A 19,427-nucleotide genomic window follows, 5' to 3' on the forward strand; every position below is an offset into this window, starting at 1 on the left:
TTTTTTGTGTGCCTTTTTAGACAACAAATGAGACATATCGAAGTTTTATGGTACACATGTATCAACTTACGAAACTCGTAATATCAAGTTAGTTGTATGAGGTATCAAGTTATATTTTGTTGTCACATATAATTATTGTACGCCTGTATCAACTTATGCAATTTTTAATCTCAAGTTAAGTTATATGAGGTATCAAGTTATTCTTTTTTTTCTTCTTGTAGTTATGGTACACCTAGGTTCTGTGCTTTTTTAGACTGGAATTGAGATCTCGGAGTTACGGCACACCTGTATCAACTTAATCATTTTTGTAATCTCAATTTAACTTGTCTAAGGTATCAAATTTTATACGTCATGTGTCAACTTATGTCAAATATGTCACACCCTTTTGTTTTACCAAAATCTGCATGTCTTTTTTTTCTATAACCTATTTCTGGTATATTTACTAGTTTTTTTGTTACAGCATGGCAAGAAAGCGAGAATTTAAAATGCCGAATCTGCCCCCTCTCCGAGGAGGAAGACGAGAGCAATGTCAGAGATGGGAGAAGTTAAACTATGTTACTGTAGATAACTTGCCAATATTTACTTCATAAGTTGATACACTGTCTCTATATAATTTGTTACATTATAATTTTATAATTGGTGACAAATAGAAGTTGTAACATTTTTCTCTACATTACTCGTGCAATGACCATTGTTTTATGCTTATTTAGTATTTCTCCTTTTAAGTACTGATCATTCTATGCCACTTATCTCTCTTTTTTCTGTGCAAATTATACCTTGATTCGGTTGGTGTCGATGATCTTATACATGACCCCACAATGCAATTTATACATATAGAAGTAGTAACTTATATTTGATATTTGTTAGTATAAATCTCTAGTTAAGTTTGATCCCTAGATATACAACATAGTTGATATATTGTGTCTACATATAAGTTGCTACAAGATCTTGTACATAAATTTGATACCAGATATATAACAAAAGTTCACACATCTTCTCTACATGATTAGTTCAAAAGTCTCCACCTAAGTTAATGCCGAACATATATTGCATAAACCTCGTATAATATTTCTAGAACATAAGTTGCTACTAAGCGGGCGACATATGTTGTTTGAACATAAACCAACTATGTTTTTTTCATGTTGCAAACTTTTGTATTCAAGATTTTTTCGTAGCAACTTATGGTCAAATATTATGTCAACTTGTATGGTTACATTTGGTAATTTATATAGTTCAATATACCAGACACAACTTTTTTAGATATTGTGCTATCAATTTACATTTATTATGATATCAAATTGTATAGATTGTTCACTATCAATTTATGTATGCTCTAACTATCAACCTACATCCCTTCTTACTAATAATTTTACCAACCTACATATATTTATGATACCAGCTTGTGTATTCACACTGGCAAGTTGTAAGTAATAATTTTCTATGTGATTCATCTTTTATGTAAATTGATACATTATCTCTACATAAGTTGTTACTATATTTTCATGAGTGTTAAGTAATAGAAGTTGTAGCACTTTCGCTATATAAGTCAATACTAATAAGTTGATACAAAATATCTATTTAATTTAAGATGCTAATAAATATAAACTATTGCATTGTACAAAATATGTTGCTATCTGTCCATGTAAATATATTGCACTATAGATTTGTATATAAATTGTCATTGTACAGTCAACATAAGTAGATAATTCTATACAAATGATTTCCAAACATATCAAAATGGATCTTATATTGTAGGTATTGTTGTAAAAAGATACAGTGGTGCAAATAATATTTGAAAACGGATCCGTAAAATATAATACAAATTGTTACACAGGTTGTATATATGTTGTGATTACATATTCAACAAAAATTGATGGTTGTATAAAATAGCTTCAAAATATACCAAATATGGATCTAGTTTTGTAGATCTCTTTGAAAAGAATACAATGGTGCAAACAGATTTAAAATATAATGTGTGATGAGAGAGTTATGCTCATTTGAAGATAATATGTCTATTTCGTAATGGTGACATCAGCGATGATGTCAGCCGAAAGCTATAGTTTCTCTACACGCTTTGCATGGGCACTCGTCGGTAGAGGAGACCAACCGAGACCAACCATGCGTGGGCACTCGTCAGCAGAGGAGAGGGGAGGTGCGCTTCCGTATGCTCTAGTTAGACATGGGAGCACGGGATAGGGTGCTGGTCCCAGCTCCAGAAACCTCGTGTGGATCATCTTCTGTGACCACGACAAGGTGCTGCTCACCAGTTTTGGGCCGAGTCTGGCTTTGTATCGTGTCCGGCACATTATCTAAGCTATAAATTTTAGTAGTAAAATACATCAAATATCTTTAACTTATTATATAAATTTTTAAGAATCACCTTGATAATCCTATCACAATTTATGTTTTTCCATTTGCGAGGCTAATTAGTGTTCAAGATAATCTCATAGAATTTTAGATATGAAACCGAGTGGCACTGCCGCCGCCCAATAGGCCTGCACGAGCCGAGCACAGTGAAAGTGCATCTCGGCCCCTAGTGTGTTTTGGTGGATTGATTGACACCACGATTAAAGGACTAACTATCTTATTGAGTATATGAGCAGGAATTGATTATCACAATTGTAATCTATGTGATGAAATGAATCAAGATTAAAGACACATGCTTATATAACAAGATGAATGACATGTTCTAGTATGAGAATATTAACAAGCAACAGCTACCATGGAAATTGGGATATGTATCAACGATAATGAATTTATTAGTATATCCAAATGAAGCTTGTTGACGTAAGTGGAATTCAAAATGACAAGCCAAGGTATTGTGAATGAGACAAAGGTGTATGCTTAGGCATAGTCTCACAATTGGAGAAACTTGTCATAAGAAATGTATGAGATAGTTGATGATCAAGCTAGCATGAAAGAAATGATGTTCATTGTAATGGCAAAATCAATGTGAGTTCAAGAGGGCTCTTGAGGATAAATGGATGGGATCGAAAGGCGTGTTTCTAGAGGCTATGTAAACAAAGGCTTGGCATGAGCAAAGAAACCGATAATGATCAAATCCAAGAATTCTAAGAGACATGGAGAATTTCATATTGACAAGTGTCATTCATTAGAGAAGAAAAATTGCTTGTAGATCAAAATAGATTTCATTGTAAGTTAAATGTGATACAAGCCTACATGAAGCTATATGTGATGCAAGGATGAAGAGTTGAAATTCGGGAATGGGTTTCTAGGTACTAAGCTTGGAAAAGGGCAATTGTGGTTGTGCCGAGGAACCAATGCTAGGGTGACGAAACGTTCTTTGGGTTCAACTTGAAGAATCTTGGTCATGTGTGGTGTTCATGTTAGAAAGTATCAATCTTTCTAGAATCTTATTGTGAAGACGGTGACTTGAATTAGAGGTGGATTTCATTCAAAGATAAAGGTTCAAGGTCACTAGCTCAAGGAAGATGTGCTCAAAGTAAAGAAGCCAAGTTGGATGCACACCTCAGATTGTGATTGATCAACACACGGCATAGGATGAAAAAGAAAAGCTCAAGAAGTTGAAATGTAATTTATCTTTGATCTTGAGTTTAGGTATGCCGTACTATCAAGAGGGATGCATCACAATGGTCTTTGGTTTAGTCTCAGTGCTCAAGTAACCCATATGAGTTGAGAGAGACACAAAAGCCTCACGTACACATTTTAACATTACTGCCAGGGCAAATCCGGAAGTTCCGGATTTGGCACACATAGTACTAATGGCTAGTTGGTTTGAAAACCCGGAGGTTCCGGGTTGTATAATCCGGAAGTTCCGGGTTCTAACTGTCACATAACTTCTAGTTTTGTTGGGACCAACTATTTATACCCCTTAGCCCCCTCCTTGGTGGGCTGCTGTTCCAGGCTCTATTCTGTTGATTACTGGTCGTCCCAAGAAGCTTGGTAGCCATAGTTGAGCTCTCCCCAACCTCTCTTTGTGAGATTGTGTGATTAGTAAATATCCTTGAGTTGGGTTGAGAGAGTGATTGCTTGAGAGCACTAGAGAGCACAACAAACCTTGAGCACTTGATATTAGCCGTTATTTGTGTAATTCACATTTGTTACTCTTGGAGGTGAAGCCTCCTAGACGGCTAGGCGTCGCCGGTTAGCTCCCTAGGATTGTGGTGAGCAGCGGCAAGTTTATTGCAGCACCGATCTTGTGCCACGAGGGCACATGGTCATATAGTGGAAGGAGGAAATAGCTTGACCTTGAGGTCGATATAAGCTTCCTCAACGGAGACTAGGATTCACACGTGGGTGCACGAGGTGAATCTGAACTTCGGTAAAACAAATCCTTGTGTTCATTGCATTTACATTTGTTTGAGGATTTGAGGAGCTCTCCATTAGACACTTGTGTCTTGGAGATATTGTTGTTTCGTGTGTGCAGGATCTGCGTGAATCTGCTCAAGGAAACTCTACAATTGGGGTTTGAATTTACTTTTATTTTTAGCACTAATCTTATTGTGTTCACTCTGTTTTGAGTGAACTCGGAAGTTCCGGATTGACAAACCTGAAAGTTCCGAGTTCACTTACTGTCTGGCCCAAATCCGGAAGTTCCGGATTTGAAACCCGGAAGTTCCGGGTTTGGCAGACAGTGAATTTAATCCGCTGCATTTGAGTGAAAATCTGTAGGTGCGCCTATTCACTCCCCCTCTAGGCGACATCACAGTCCTTTCACACAGCCACCGGCCCCTTTTGTAGTCTCGCCGCACTAGATGTCAGCCGGATCAAATTGCCACCTCCTTACACTATGTTTTCAATAGTGGTACTAGTAGAGATTTCACCATCTCAATTAAGAAAAACTTTCTGGATACAAATGCATTCTATGTGCAAATAGGTACTGACGATGGGTGAGTACCGCGAGCAGAAATTTGTGGGAACCCTCGCTTAGAGATTCCGCTAGGGGTGTAACATGCAGTAGAATCTTGATCGTGTGAAGATGAGGGAACAAGAAGTTTTGGACAGGTTTGGACCGCGAGGAGCATAACACCCAACGTTTTGTGTTGTGCTGGTAGGTTGTCTTCAATTCAATGAGCTCCCCTCTTTACATGTTGCCCATGTATCCTATCTTTAGCCTTCCCTGTGGGCCTAGGGAAGGATTTAATGCCTTTGGTGTGAATACGGCTCCCAAAGGGGGCGATGTCCTGTTTATGTCACCCCGGGGTCCTTTACGTCACCCCAAGGTCTCTCTTGTGTGATGTTTCGGGTATCGTCTTGCCTATCCGATGCGATGTGATGTGATAGTGGTGGGCCCCCATCGTCCATTGTCAGATGATGTGATGTGATCCAGGAGGGGGTCGCCCCGATCTAGTTGCAGTGTTGCCCGTAAGCACGCCTCCCCCATAATCATGTTATTTTACGGAGAAGCCGCGCCATCCTGGAGCCTCGTCCGGCAGTAGCAGGGAGGGCGCATTAAATGCATCGTCAGGCAAGCCCATCGCTATGACGGGATCGCCCCAGTCTTGGGAAACGTGCGGCTTCAGCCAGTCGTGGGCCCTAAGGAGGGATCTTGTGTTGGTGCTTTGCCCTAGCCTATTACCAATGGCGGACTGGAGAGGCCTTCCGAGCCACTTGCTCCCAATTTTTCCGAGGCTAGGGGGACCCCGTCCCTGTGGCGTTGACAGCAGCCTCCGGGCCCATGCCTTATTTTGAAACGGCGAAGCGCTGATATAGCATGGAACATCGCTCTTACCGGTGATATCGGACATATATGAGATATCGTAGCGGCGCCTCTTTCCAACCGCTATAGCGGCACTAAATCGCCGATCAACTTGTCAGTATTCTATTCATAATATAGAGTTTATCCATAGTTGTTATGCTATCTCGATAGTTTATCAATCCATGCTTAGTTAATCCATAAGTTATGCGAAGTATATGGTTAGGCCAGATGATTCGGGTACAAATATCCGTTCGTTGTGCTTTCGGGCTTGTCTTAGCGGTTTACTTGTCCATTCAATAGGTGGGAGACCCGGCATCCCTAGGCCGGCCGGCCTAGGGGAGGCCGACTTGCCCCACTTTTTAGCCTCGTAGGGTTAGTCTTCGCATAAAAGTTACGACGACTGACCTACCTGCGTACAAGACACGCACCGGCCTGGTTACCGACCTCAAGCCACTATAAAAGGAGCTCCCACCTCACTTGCAAAGACACACCATTCTTGGAGAGAAGAAGAGTTCTATTGTGTAGTTTACTATCTTAGTGTAGAATAGGGAGAGTGCGAGGTGAGAACTTTGGTGAAAACCAAGCCAAAGGAGTGGAGCCGAGGTTTTTCAGCCTTACTCCATTTTGTATCTGCCTTGGAGAAATATAACTTTGAGGAAGTTCCTCGCCTTTCTTCAGTATCTCACTGGTTTACTTTTTTACTTTAGTTACTTGTTTAGTCGCTTTTTTGTCTGCATGATCTTGAGCCCACGTAAGTAGAAGTCCTACTTAATTGAGGTTGCTTTCTTCCTAAGTACATAGTAGGAGTAAGTGACTCGATAGCTATAGGCGTGGTGACTAGGCTGTTAGTCATCTCAAGTTGTGTTCCACCCTACGGTGCTGCAGTGGTAGGCAGCAGGTGGTATCAATAGCTTGTTAGCTCTCTCTGTTCTCGTGTTCCCACCAATAGGAGATGCTGCATTTTAATCAAACTGCGTACAATGCATGCACGCATCACCGATATTGGAAGATTGGTAAATTTTTATCTTCTCGAAGATAATCACCCTGTTCACTTGGCTTGTCCAGCCGGACCAGCGCTACAGTACCACCGCATATGGTTAGATTCTCGGTATTCGGAACTATACAGTAACCTTTTGCTACAGTAACCAACCAACCGCTGCACCACCACCAGCGCTACAGTACTTCTCCCTCACATAAATTAGCCCCAGCCAGCTGCTCCAGCCCAGCGAATGTGAATATATAGGATTTCCGGTTCGGTCCTGCCGTCCTGCGCCTGTACTTGGGCTGGATCGTCCGTCCGCTTATCATCCTGGCCCAACTAAACCTTTCTGGGCCAGGTGCACGGACAAGAAGATGGCCGCCAAACTAACAGCGGGCCCAAACTAACAGCGCGGGTCCACTGGAGTTCTAGACCATTCTGCTGGTACCAACAGTTTCGACGACCCCGCGTCAGATTTATTTGTCCCGGCACGTAACAACCGAGCAGAACAGTCGCCACACTCCACCGAGCTCTAGACTTGGCAGTGAGAGTGAGCTCAGTAAAGCCAAAGCCACCGAGCAAGCTCTAGAGCTGCATCAACGCCGGCTAGGCTAGTGGTGGATCGATGACGCCTCCCACGGTCCGCGTCCTGGCCGCCGCGGCCCTCGTCGCGGCGCTCGCGCTGAGCGTCCCCGGCGCCGGCGCCACCCCGGAGACGACGTGCGCGGCGGCGGCGGCCCGCGACCGTCGCGTGGACTACGGCTTCTGCGTGGCGCGGCTGAGCCACCACCACGACAGCCCCGACGCGGACGCCTGGGGCCTCGCGAAGGTGGCCGCCGACGTGGGCGTCGCCGCCGCGGGGGACGCGGTCTACGACATCAAGGCCCTGCTCGGCGGCGGCGGCGGCGGCGGCGGCGACGCCCGGGCGCGGGCGGCGCTGGAGCAGTGCAAGGCGCTGTACGACGCGGCGGAGACGGCGTTCGCGGAGGCCTACGACGGCATCAGCCGGCGCGACTACGCGGCCGGGAAGGCGGAGGCCGCGGAGGCGGCGGCCCTGGCGCGCCGGTGCGGCGGCGCCTTCGCGCGGGCCGGCGCCGCGCCGCCTCCGCAGGTCGCGCGGTGGGGCGAGGAGTCCGCCAAGATCGCCGTCGTCTGCGAGGCCATCACCGACCTCATCAAGTGACGGGGGGTTCTGCTGCACTTGTGCTGCACGCGTCGGTTGCAACTAACCCGCGGTCGACATGGTAGTTCACCGCGAGCGTTGGCGTCGCCGGAAAATAATTGTGATGGAATAATACAAGCGTTTCGTTTCCGGTTACTGCTCATCATTGTTCATCTCCTTGCTTGCTTGCTTGCTTTAATGGACATTGGACTATATGAACTGGTGCGTGGCATGATGGTTTGTTGTCTGATCCATCTTCCTTCCTATCGATGGAGACTGACGGCGGAAAGAGATCGACGGCTAGCCTCCGGCCCTGCTCTGCTCGGCGCACGGCGGGGGTCCCATGGATCGGGACCGGGTGCAGCCGAAGCAGACCACGTAGTAGTGCGCAGGGGGTACCAGGGGCCGCGCCGCCGCGCTCTCCGGCCACTTGTCACCTTCCATGAGGCTCGCATGTGCCGGTGCCGCGTCGAGGCGCGGCCGCACCCCTGCCGGTACCCATGCCGGTCCTACAGCTACAGGAAGACTCCCGCTGCGGCGCTGCCGCCTGGCGGTTATCTTCGCGAGCTGCTGCCCGTGAAACGTATGAAACGGACCACGGTTATAGATGCAGTTGCATTGTTTTAGCATGAACCCCTCTGATCACGTAGTAGTTATAGCAGTTAGGAGTGGATCATGATCTTAGTGCTCTCTTCACAATTCAATTTGCTCTTTTTTGTTTTGAAATTACACAGTACAACGTAAACACTCACAACGCACACACACTCACACTCCTATGAACACACGTACGCAAACCTTACTTTTATAAGCATCTTCGAAGACTGAGCCAACAAATCCACGAAATTGACAAAGTCATCATAGACGTCTCGTTGTCGACGAGAACGTCGCCTACCACTGAATGCACAATACCGTTAAATCCCAGAATATTCGCTCCCATGGGGAGTCGAACCCAAAGATCTCAGATGCTACTAAGGCTCTTATAACCACTAGATTACAGACCATTTCGCAATTTGCTCTTTTTTTCAACCCAACTGTTAAATTATCTAGCTAGGCTGAACTTTGAAGCCCTTAACCACCTCTAGTTACTTGCTGGCTTCTAAGCTAGTCTCTCATCTCACATAAGTTCTGGACGTTCACCCCTCTTATCTCGGTCGATACAAGTTGTTTATACAATACCAAACTTGTAATATTTGAGAACATGTAGAAGAGTTGCACATCTTTATATTAAAAAAAAGACACCGTATCCTATGAAAATCAGATCTCTTGTGCAAATTTTGCAAACTCTAACAGAGACCACATGATCCTCATCCAAGAGCACTGGATAAAGGTGGGGACAATTTGCATTTAGGCGCCCGCCTCACCCCCCACCTGGGCTGCGATTTTTGCAAAAAAAAACCCTCGCTCCATAACCCCCACGGCGCCGTTCGCCCATTCCGTCGGTGCTCGTACGACCTTTCCGTCTCCCCCGTGCGACTGCCTGCCCTAGGCGCCGCCGCCGGCCTCGACTCCTGCAGCGCCGGCGGCCTCAACTCCTCGTCCAGTGCCGCCGTCACGTACGAGCTAGGGCACGACGCCTTCACGGGATCGACTCCTCTGCAGCGCCGCCGGCCTCGACTCGTTGTCCAGCACCGCGGCAGCCTCCACCAAGTGGCGCGGGCTGCAGTGGCGTGAGGCGTGGCCGCGGCAGGCGTCGCGGCCTGTGTGGGTCGCCGGCGACGAGGGGTACCCGGATGCCTCCGCCGTCGTCGCCACAGGCCATCGCCACCAACTTGAAGATCTCCGGCCCTGGTAACCTTGCCTTCCGCCCTCTGTTTATTTCTGATTAGTTCAATAGTGTTTTCTTCCTTAATGTCGATTTTGTTGAAATCAGTGCACAACTTTTCTTCTTGATGCAAAGAATGAGAAACCCAATTGCTGATTTGTTCTATCGTATCTGCCGAGCTCAAGTTTGTGTTCTTCAATACGAAATTGTAGGGGACAGTCCGGATGAGGTGAAGGCGAGGCAAGGGAGCATGGTGCCAATGCAGCAACCTGAAAATCGCATACGCATCATGGCAGAAGAAATTTGAGCTCTGGAGGAGAATTTCCTGGTACCCATGTGCACAGAATCATGTGATTGGATCTTCAGAGAACATTGGAGTTGTTCACTTTGCCACCGGCTAGGGACTCTATGCGTTTGTGCATTAGGCAATTCAAGATCTCGAAGTGGATAAGTCGGGGTTGACTCTATGTGAAGCATGAGACCTGCACATTTCGTTGTCATTTGACTAATAATGTCCAATTATAAATTAATTAGGTTCAAAAGATTCATCTTGTGCTAATCAGTTAGAGTGTATAATTAGTTATTTTTTCAACTGTATTTAATACTCCATGCATGTGTCCAAACATTCGATGTAATAGGTACTGTAGAAATTTTTTGAGAACTAAATAGGGCCTTAGGCAATTCCTTTGGTTATCTGATGCAACTGCATCGTGTCAGCTACCTGAGATGAATCTCCAAGGTTCTTATTAGTTTCCTTTCAGTATGGCCCGTATTTAATTTATTCAGAAAAGGTGGAATAACTAGGAATCTAGAATCCATCACTCGGGAGCACTTCTGCAGTTCATCAAAGGCATCCTCTTATCTTAATTGGATCAGTACATTATCATTAAGAGCCGTCACTAGTACTAGTGCAGCAACAAAGTAATCATGCGTACCAAGTAAGACAGAGACGTTGTCACTAGAGGGGATCAAAGCGCAACGCAAGGAGAAACAGCCGAACAGAGTTGACAGCGCAAAGGCATCCAACAGCTGCGTGCACTCAAGCCAAACATCTCGGCATTTCCTCCCAAAAGAATTCAGACATGGATCAAGAAGCTCCAGAAACCCTAGAAGGCTAGAACACGGGATATGAGAGGGGAAAGAAGAGAGAGGCGAGAAGCTTTACACAGCCGCCGGAAGGGGGGGGGGGGGGGGGGGGGGGGGGGTGCGGCGTGTGCCGAGTCGCCGGCCGCCGCTGCCTGCTAGCTCGTCTCCACGGACGGTTCCCTCCTCGTGCGGATGGGATTTTGGGCCGGCAATCGAGACCCGCTCGGCTTCTGTTTGCGGAGTACACGGCCCGCCACGGCCCATCAACCGGACCGAGCGCGTCATCGCCCTTGCAGACACTGTAGGAAAGCCCAAGAGCATGTGCGTGAATTTGTATCGTGATTAGCATCTTATTCGAGCACTTTGGCATGTTCAAGTAATATAATTTTTTTGAATCGCTCTTTAGAGTACGGTGTTTCCTATACTAAATTTTACAAAAAATTATATAAAAAAATCTTCAATAAAGCTCAAAATACTATCCACCAAGCAAATATGGTGTCTTTTCTACTCTTTCTCATCATTCTAGTAAATTTTAAACCTGTTCAAACTCATTAGCTCCTTAATTATGCATGCCATCAACACCAAAATCCACTTAAGAGGCCAAATGCAATTTCATTTTTGCGAATAGTATTTGTAGCTGCGAAAAGTAGGGATGGGTACCGCACCTGCTCCTACAGATAGATTTTCACTGTCTCTTAAAAACTGTTTTTGTAGTAGTGAAATCATTCGGAATTTCAATCAGAACACTGACAATCATTGTCTCGCACAATCACGACATGGATGAAGTGGACGAATAAAAACTTGAGGTATTACTATTACGTATGTCTATTGCATTGTTAATAAATATGCTAATTTTCAGCAGTCCTTTGATGCAACTAGTAGAGTGTACGTGTGGCACGCACGTATTTTTAAAAATACAATAATAAATAATAATTTTATAGAATAAAAAAGACATATATACTGTGAGAGTGTATTCAATAACAAAAGCCTTCACCTATATCACAATTATTTTCACCGACATTGTGCATTTATAACATGTTTTAAACAATTTTTTCAGAGATAGTGTAGAAGCAATGGACGGCCTGTTCACACTTCACACATCAATTCATTTGAATCCTTCACGCAAATAGTTAGACAATTGGTTAATAATAAAAATTTAAGGACACAAAACACAATTATCAGATACCTGAAATGCAATATACTGGATGATGCTATACTATAATCATCAATTGTTTTTCTACACTAAAAAACATGTCATAACATATATTATCTATTTTCGATCATGGACAAATTAATGATCTATACTTTTCATTGTGGCAGAAACAAAAAGTTTTCTTTATAAGCCAACTAAAGATATTGTGCATGCTCTGTTAAGTACTTAAGTGTGTCTACATCAGTGTCGAGATCTTCCGTGCGCCTATCCACACCTGCTCCAGTTCGATGAATGTTCCATCTCCTAGTGGATGCCAAAAACGCGCAAGAATACATCACCTTGCATCATTTTGCTCCAAAATTTCTACAGTGTTGAAAAAAAATTGAGTTAGTACACGTGTGGTAAACCAATATTTATCTGGAAAATACACTGTAAACCCGAGGTTTGTTGAATAATCAACCAATGGTGTGGTATACTAAAAAATAATTGAGTTACTACACATGTGGTAAATACACTTTCTTCTTCAAACAATGGTGCCAGACCAGATTCTACTTTTAATCTCTTACGACCACGACCATACCCGAGGTTTGTTGAGTTTGTCACATCACCAAGTGGTAAATACATTTTCTTCTTCAACCAATGGTGCCAGACCAGATTGTACTCTTAATCTCTTATGACCATACCATGATCCGTTTAGAGGAGACAATGAACCCCTTGAACTGTAAACAAATCTACACTGAGTTGGACTAATTGGAGTCCCCGTATCTTTAAATGAAATATACGACTAAACTTACTGATTACTCTTGGTGACCGGAGGTCGCCATACGCACCACAAAAGTTACCAATTAGAATCCTTACTTTGTTCCTGAACCTGAAAATATAATACTGAACCAGGTGAACCTGAAATGATAGCATACTAAATTCTAAGAATAAAGAGTATTGGTACTATAATGATGTCCATCTGATTGAAAATTATAATTAATCCAGTGAGTAATTCTAGTGGAGGATGTCTGATAGATGACTATTTTCAGAGCACTCGAGGTTGCCCAAACATGCAGATAGCAATAACCATAATTGATCCCTTAAAGATAGCAATAGGAATTAAGTTCAGGTATACTTAACCAATAGAATTTGTGCATTTTAGAATAATATGAAGCTACTGTCCTCGATTTGTATGACATGTCTCATATACAGTTTAGAGGACAAAATAATAAATTTATTTCGAACATAGATTAGCATCAAGCCGCCACACTTTTTTGCAAATGTTGCGACTTATTTGCATATTGAATTTGCTTGCTCATGCAATTCAAGCATGCAACTAACATGCATATAAGAAGGACCGCATATGAAGAAACACTTATTTGTTATTTTCCCATCTCTATATGTATAATTTCACCTGACTGTTTGCATCATTGTTTGATTGCTGAATTTTCCTAGCAAGAGGCATCATCAGGTAAATAAATCGTGGCCGGACTAAATACCAAGAAGCCTCTTCGGATGTGGGTAGTGTATGGCATTCTTGCCCTCAATGGTGGGGATGAAATCGTCGATAAGCGTGCGCTGCTTCCGAGCACCCTGCCGCAGTTTCCCCTCGGGTGGTCCAGCAGGTCCTGAATACATTGGAAATCAGTTGAAACACAATACAGGTTACTGCAAAGATTATACATATATGAGCAAAGATAATTGAAACGTTAAAACTGTTTCAGAAGAAAGCGAGCACCCTAAAGGAACATTAAATTATTGGTCACCATGGCTAAAGGGGCTCCTATCAGCATGCAATCTACTACACCTCACTGCTTAGTTCACAATCCAATTGTCAGTGGATCTAAAGACATAATCTTTAGTAAAGCATAAAAGCAGAGGATTTAATGGAGCAACTAAAATGTCATGCCCTTCAAAGAAGCTTGCTACACCACATCATGGAAGATGGTATATATTTTTCTTTGACTACATTCATAAATTGTCACTCTGATAAACTGAAAGCATTAACTAATTATAGATTTACCTCAGGTTCTTGTTGCAGGTCATCTGCATCTATCACAGGAGGTGCCTTCCCAATTTCACATAATTCACTGTATATTGAGACAAGCTCGCCTATACCAAGCTCCAAGAAGGATGGTGAAATGACTTTATTTAGATGTCTGGGTATATGGAATCAAGTGTTATTAGTGGTAGCCAGGAGGTATTAGGTACACTATAAAATATGCAAACTCTGCTAAAGCAAAATAATTTGGAAAGCATAATGGGTTTCCTTTCTGCGGATGTGCTACAAAAAATAGAAACTGTGCAACCGAAGAATATGGCAAGCTGCATGTGATGCTAGACAAAAAAAAAGTGATAGATACCAGTACATTTAGAGGGCTGCGTATCGATATGAAATGTTTTCTCTTCTTCATTAGGTTGTTAGACAGGTTTGGGAGGCGTTGCTTTCAGATGTGCTGCTAACAAAAAGAAAGGAGATTAGTGGATATAAATAGCAGTTCATTTCACAAACAGCTATGCTGTGAAGTTTTGAAGTCATACCTTGCAGTAACGATACATTTTCTCCCCTGGGCCAAAAATCACTTCTTTGACAACCTTATTTCCATCGAGGTCCTGCTCCTGCACCAGAAATACCTTAAGTGACTCAATTATAGAGAAGGCATACCGTGGACAATGCAATTTTCTGGAAACATTTTGCTGTCCTCTGCATGAAATAGGTGGGAATTAATAAAATAATGGGATTTTCCTATTAAGATGGTCCTGGAGCATCTAAACTAAACAATTCTTGAATAAAATTAACTGATCTCTCAATGATACAACAGAGTCAAAGCATTTACCTTGGAATCTGAGAGCCCAGGTAAATGACCATCGATTTAGCCTAGGTCATTATGTCACTTTTGTAGGATAATGACACAAAAAATCAAAAACCTCAGATTTAATTTCCAGGTTTCCCCTCGATGTGGCATCAGAACAGCATGTAAGTCACAACATTGCCAAAAAAAATCATAACTTGCGAACACTGTGAAAAGAACAATATGCTTTCAGCAATACACATCCTAAAGTCCCCATTGATCTAATGGTTATAAATGCACTGTATCAAACAAGTCTCTGCGTCCATCAACTGATCCTGTACATCTGAACTCAAATACATTTTTTTCTAAACAACAAAGATCATTTTCACAATAGTTTCTCTGTCCTGTCGTTATTGCATCGTCAGCACATTAAAAAAACTTTTGGGAATATTCACGTATGGCAGTCATCAATTAAAGCAATCAATGAACACCAGCAGGTGGGTAAGAGAACGGCACTGACCTGCAATGCGAGCAGCGTGCGCTCATCGTGGATGTGCCACTTGACATATCCGCCCTTCTTGTTGAAGACCTCCATGTCGCCTCGATGTGGACGAGGTCCTTGTCCCTGCCGCCGGCGTTGACGACGAGGTATATGTGCTGGTCAGTGACCTTGGTGATGATGGAATCGTCGATGGCGCCGCCTTTCTCGTTGGTGAAGACGGTGAGCGTGCCGGTGTCGTCCGCGGCGGAGTGGATGGCACGGCGGCGGTGGCGCGTAAACGACGCGGCGGCAGCCTGCGGGCGGCGTCGCGGCCGGGGACGGCGCCGCGCCCAGAGACAGCGCGGCGGCCAGGGATGGCGTGGCGGTGCGCGGACGGCGCGGTGGCCGGGGACAGAGCAGCGGTGGCGCGTACAGCAGCCAGGGATGGGGAGAGGCGGCGCACCGGGACGGAGCGGAGATGCGGACGGGGACCGGGGACGGGGAGCGGCGGCGGAGGACCACGACCACCACGGCGATGAGGATGACGCACCCGGATAGAAATCCACGCGGCGAGGATCCGGGGCGACTAGGGAGGGCGTAATCCGGGGCTGCGACGAAGGGCCAGGAGTCCCTTTGGAAGGTAATCACGCTGATAATCACGCTGATTATTTGGGTTGGACGACCAATGGGGAGGCGGGTACACGGAGACGGGTAGATGGAAGCGCGGTGACAAAAAAATCGATGCCCAAGCCTCCTATCAAACATCTTGAGCTTACATGTGGAATTTAAAGAGATGGTTTGTGAGAGGGGTGGGTTGACTAATTTTGATAAAATATGTTTCAATTGTTTAGGTTTTTTATAGTATAAATCTAATTTTCTTTAAATAATTTATTTTCTAAACCCGTGATATGTACTCTCTCCGTCCGAGTTTAAGTGGACGTATAGGTTTAAACCAGGAGTCTTACTATTCATGCAAAATTACCATAATGCCTCTATAAACGTGTCAGCCATTTTTCCTGCACGCGCAGGTGACAGTACACATGCAAATAAAAAACAAAGTCTGGCCAAAGAGAGATAGCACGTGGCAACATACTTTCTCAACAAATGTGCGTCTATGAACAAACTCAACAGAATAAAAAAACAAAAGACCATCAAAGACCAGTGCAGAAACTTCCAGCAACTCTTTGACCGCTTCCAGCAACTCACGAATACGGAGTAAAAAAATCCTGAAATGCGTCCGCCAGCTACCCATGCGTGTGTCAGTTGAGGCACCAGGCCTACGTGACCGTTTAATATGAGAAAAAATTTGAACTCTAAACGTCCACTTAATCTTGGACGGAGGGAGCAGTGCGTGCATCTCCGCTATATTGGAAACAGTAAAATGAATATTCCATTACTTTCCTTTCACTCTTGCTGATGTTGTAATCTTAAAAGCAGTGGATGAAACCGTTCATAGAGGATGATATTATTATAAAACCTGATTTCTTAACTGACCATCTCCTTGTGGCTGATCTCGAGCGTACTGTCGGCTCGTCGTTAGCTTCACCGTTTGCCACGCATGGATGCACATGGACGGATGGATGCATCATTATTATCTGCTATATACTCCCTCCATACTCAAAAAACTTGATGTTTAGGACAAAATTTGAGTCAAACTTTGAGAATATAAATCATGAATAACTCTCAAGTTATTGAGTTTGAAAATATAAAAATTATATGAATAGATTTGTCTTGAAAAATACTTTTATGAAAGTATACATATATCACTTTTTGATAAATATTTTTAGAGAAATAAGAAGTCAAAGTTGTGTTTTAAAGACTGTGTCCCTGTCCTAAACTTTAGATTTTTTGGATATGGAGGGAGTACGTGGAACGACGCGTGACGCCCCATGTTTCCAGAAGAGCCCGAGACGTGGCGCCACCGACGCGCCCGCGGGCCGCGGCCTGCACACGACCCGTGCTGTTCCCATCCCCTCCGCCTCCCAACCCACTCTTGCAAGCACACGTACCCCCCCTGCGTGGCGCCCGGATCCCAATTATCCCTTCGCCGCCGGTCGCCTATAAATGGCGGCGTCGGCCTTCACCTGCTTCATCACCACCAGTGAGCTTCATCAGCAGAACAAAAGACAACCAGACATCTGATCCACAACACCACACTCGCTAGGTAGCGAGACCTGTCGAGAGGAACCACCGACCGGTGCAACATGGAGTACGGCCAGCAGGGGCAGCACGGCCACGGAACCACTGGTCGCGTCGACCAGTACGGCAACCCGGTGGGCGGCGTTGGGCACGGCACCGGGACCGGGACCGGCGGCATGGGCCAGCTGGGGGAGCACGGCGGCGCCGGCATGAGTGGCGGCCAGTTCCAGCCTGCGAGGGAGGAGCACAAGACCGGCGGCGTCCTGCACCGCTCCGGCAGCTCCAGCTCCAGCTCGGTAACTAACCACTTGCATCCTTCTTTTTTGTTTTCTCAGCATCTTCTCCCAGGCATTAATTGCTTAACTTGATTGATCCTTTCTTTCGTGATTTGTAGTCCGAGGACGACGGCATGGGCGGGAGGAGGAAGAAGGGCATTAAGGAGAAGATCAAGGAGAAATTGCCCGGAGGCCACAAGGACGACCAGCACACCACGGCCACCGGCGGTGCCTACGGGCAGCAGGGACACACCGGCATGACTGGCACGGGAACCGGCGGCGCCGCCTACACCGAGGGCACCGGCGAGAAGAAGGGCATCATGGACAAGATCAAGGAGAAGCTGCCCGGACAGCACTAAGCCCGGCTGCGTAGTACGCGCGAGAAGCCGTGTGCTTGTCTGTCACGGCGTTCCGAGATAATAAGATGAACCCATCAGAAGTGAAGTGTCCCTTGAACGCGTCCGCTCGCGTGGGGCGGACGGTTTGCACCTGTGTGTGCAGTGTGATTTGTATGTAACGTCATATACGTAGAGTGAGCTGTAATGTGTAAACTGCTTTGTGTTTCTCTGAATAAATATACGTGGTTTGTGTACATTATTGGTGGTACAGTGATCCCCATATTTTTGGATACTGTTGACGTAAATCTGGTCAATACACCAGCGCTAGAATGTGTAGATCACAACAATTGAATACCAGTGCGCGGTGAGTTCGGGCTAACCGAGACTAGTTGGACGCAGAAACACGTGAAGATCTAAAATCTCAAATTTGGGAGGGACTGGTTGCGCCAATGAAATACGCGAAGACTTAGAATCTCAAATTTGGGAGGGACTCCGTCGGAGCTCGAAGATGTAGGGTTGTTCTAGGATCAACATGCCACCTATAACGCCCTTAGATGCCGGTTCTAGGAACATGCCACCTATTACGCCTTTAGATGCTGTGGAGACGTAAGAAGAACAACAAAGAGTTTGAAAAAAAGAGTAAATAGATTGGTTTTGATAGGATTGTGGTTAAAAACTCTCGATCAGCCGTAGTCTTTATATTTATAGGTTGGGAAGGACTCTAAATTATAAATCCTAACCAGACTTGGACTAAACAGGTCTAGACCGGTCGGCCTGACCTATCAGACCTGTTGGCCTCGGTATTTGCTAATTTTTTCTGCGAACTTATTATCACCATGCCAGAATCATGGAGACGCGAAAAAACTCCCATCGGAGAGAAAAAATTTTTGTCACCAATGTGAATCACATTGGATGACCCCTTATCGGAGATGTATTTCTTAATTATCCGCGTCTCCTATTAGGGTTAATAGTGACACGCCTGATTAGTTTCCACGTCTCCAATGTTGGGTCATTGGAGACGCCGGTTGGCAACTACCGTCTCATATGATGAATTAAAAATATAAAAGAAATAGAGGGCAAAATTTTATAAAAAAATGGGTCATATATACATCATAGTGCATCCTCTGATCACACATACATATATACATACATCTATTCATACATCTGTTCTCATACATAGTGCCTCCTCTACTACAGTGGTTCTTATATAGCTAATAGACGCATTGTAGTACTGTTCTAAAGAATACCAAATCCATAATTCAATATGGCTTATGAATCAAGTGGACAACATGCAACAAAAGATAATCAGTGCAATAATATCAAATATGGCTTTTCCAACTGATGGTCAAGTGCTCTCTTGAACAGAAAAAAGTTATTGTGTTCACATATGAGAGTGCTCTTTTGAACGATTACATATGGGTATATGACAGTGCTATGTTGGTGAATACTAGTTATTGAGAATCACTGATAGTTTGATCCATAAGCCTGAAAGATAGAACATGGAGAAGGATCAGATAGATTTCTAAAGAATAGATTTCAGCTTCAAAATACAGTAACATGGACAACTTGAAGGAAAATGCATAACCAACCTTGTGTTC

At 44.4% G+C, this 19,427-nt stretch overlaps 2 protein-coding genes and 1 long non-coding RNA gene across 10 annotated transcripts; 2 read left to right on the forward strand and 1 right to left on the reverse strand.

Annotated features, from left to right (window-relative positions):
- The first annotated feature begins 7,180 nt into the window (after positions 1-7,180).
- Positions 7,181-8,040, forward strand: LOC120656730 (pectinesterase inhibitor 8-like). The gene has a single exon (XM_039934919.1). The coding sequence runs from the start codon at positions 7,285-7,287 to the stop codon at positions 7,840-7,842; it is 558 nt and encodes a 185-aa protein (XP_039790853.1). The 5' UTR covers positions 7,181-7,284; the 3' UTR covers positions 7,843-8,040.
- Positions 8,041-11,844: 3,804 nt separating this feature from the next.
- On the reverse strand, positions 11,845-15,696 carry LOC120703830. 8 transcript variants are annotated; one of them, XR_005687278.1, is made up of 6 exons: positions 15,117-15,693; positions 14,346-14,423; positions 13,828-14,260; positions 12,617-13,432; positions 12,403-12,541; positions 11,845-12,185 (listed from the first exon to the last, which is right to left on the reverse strand). It is a non-coding gene; the product is annotated as an uncharacterized LOC120703830 (long non-coding RNA). The 8 variants fall into 8 exon arrangements; XR_005687283.1 differs by lacking the exon at positions 12,403-12,541 and having other exon boundaries at positions 12,617-12,693; positions 13,219-13,432; positions 15,117-15,689; XR_005687284.1 differs by lacking the exon at positions 12,403-12,541 and having other exon boundaries at positions 12,617-12,693; positions 13,304-13,432; positions 15,117-15,687.
- Positions 15,697-17,159: 1,463 nt separating this feature from the next.
- On the forward strand, positions 17,160-18,085 carry LOC120703874 (dehydrin DHN1-like). The gene is made up of 2 exons (XM_039988071.1): positions 17,160-17,512; positions 17,611-18,085. The coding sequence occupies exons 1-2, from the start codon at positions 17,282-17,284 to the stop codon at positions 17,848-17,850; spliced, it is 471 nt and encodes a 156-aa protein (XP_039844005.1). The 5' UTR covers positions 17,160-17,281; the 3' UTR covers positions 17,851-18,085.
- Positions 18,086-19,427: the final 1,342 nt, after the last annotated feature.

This window comes from Panicum virgatum, chromosome 1K (assembly GCF_016808335.1).
Source record: "Panicum virgatum strain AP13 chromosome 1K, P.virgatum_v5, whole genome shotgun sequence".
Classification (NCBI taxonomy): Eukaryota; Viridiplantae; Streptophyta; class Magnoliopsida; order Poales; family Poaceae; genus Panicum; species Panicum virgatum.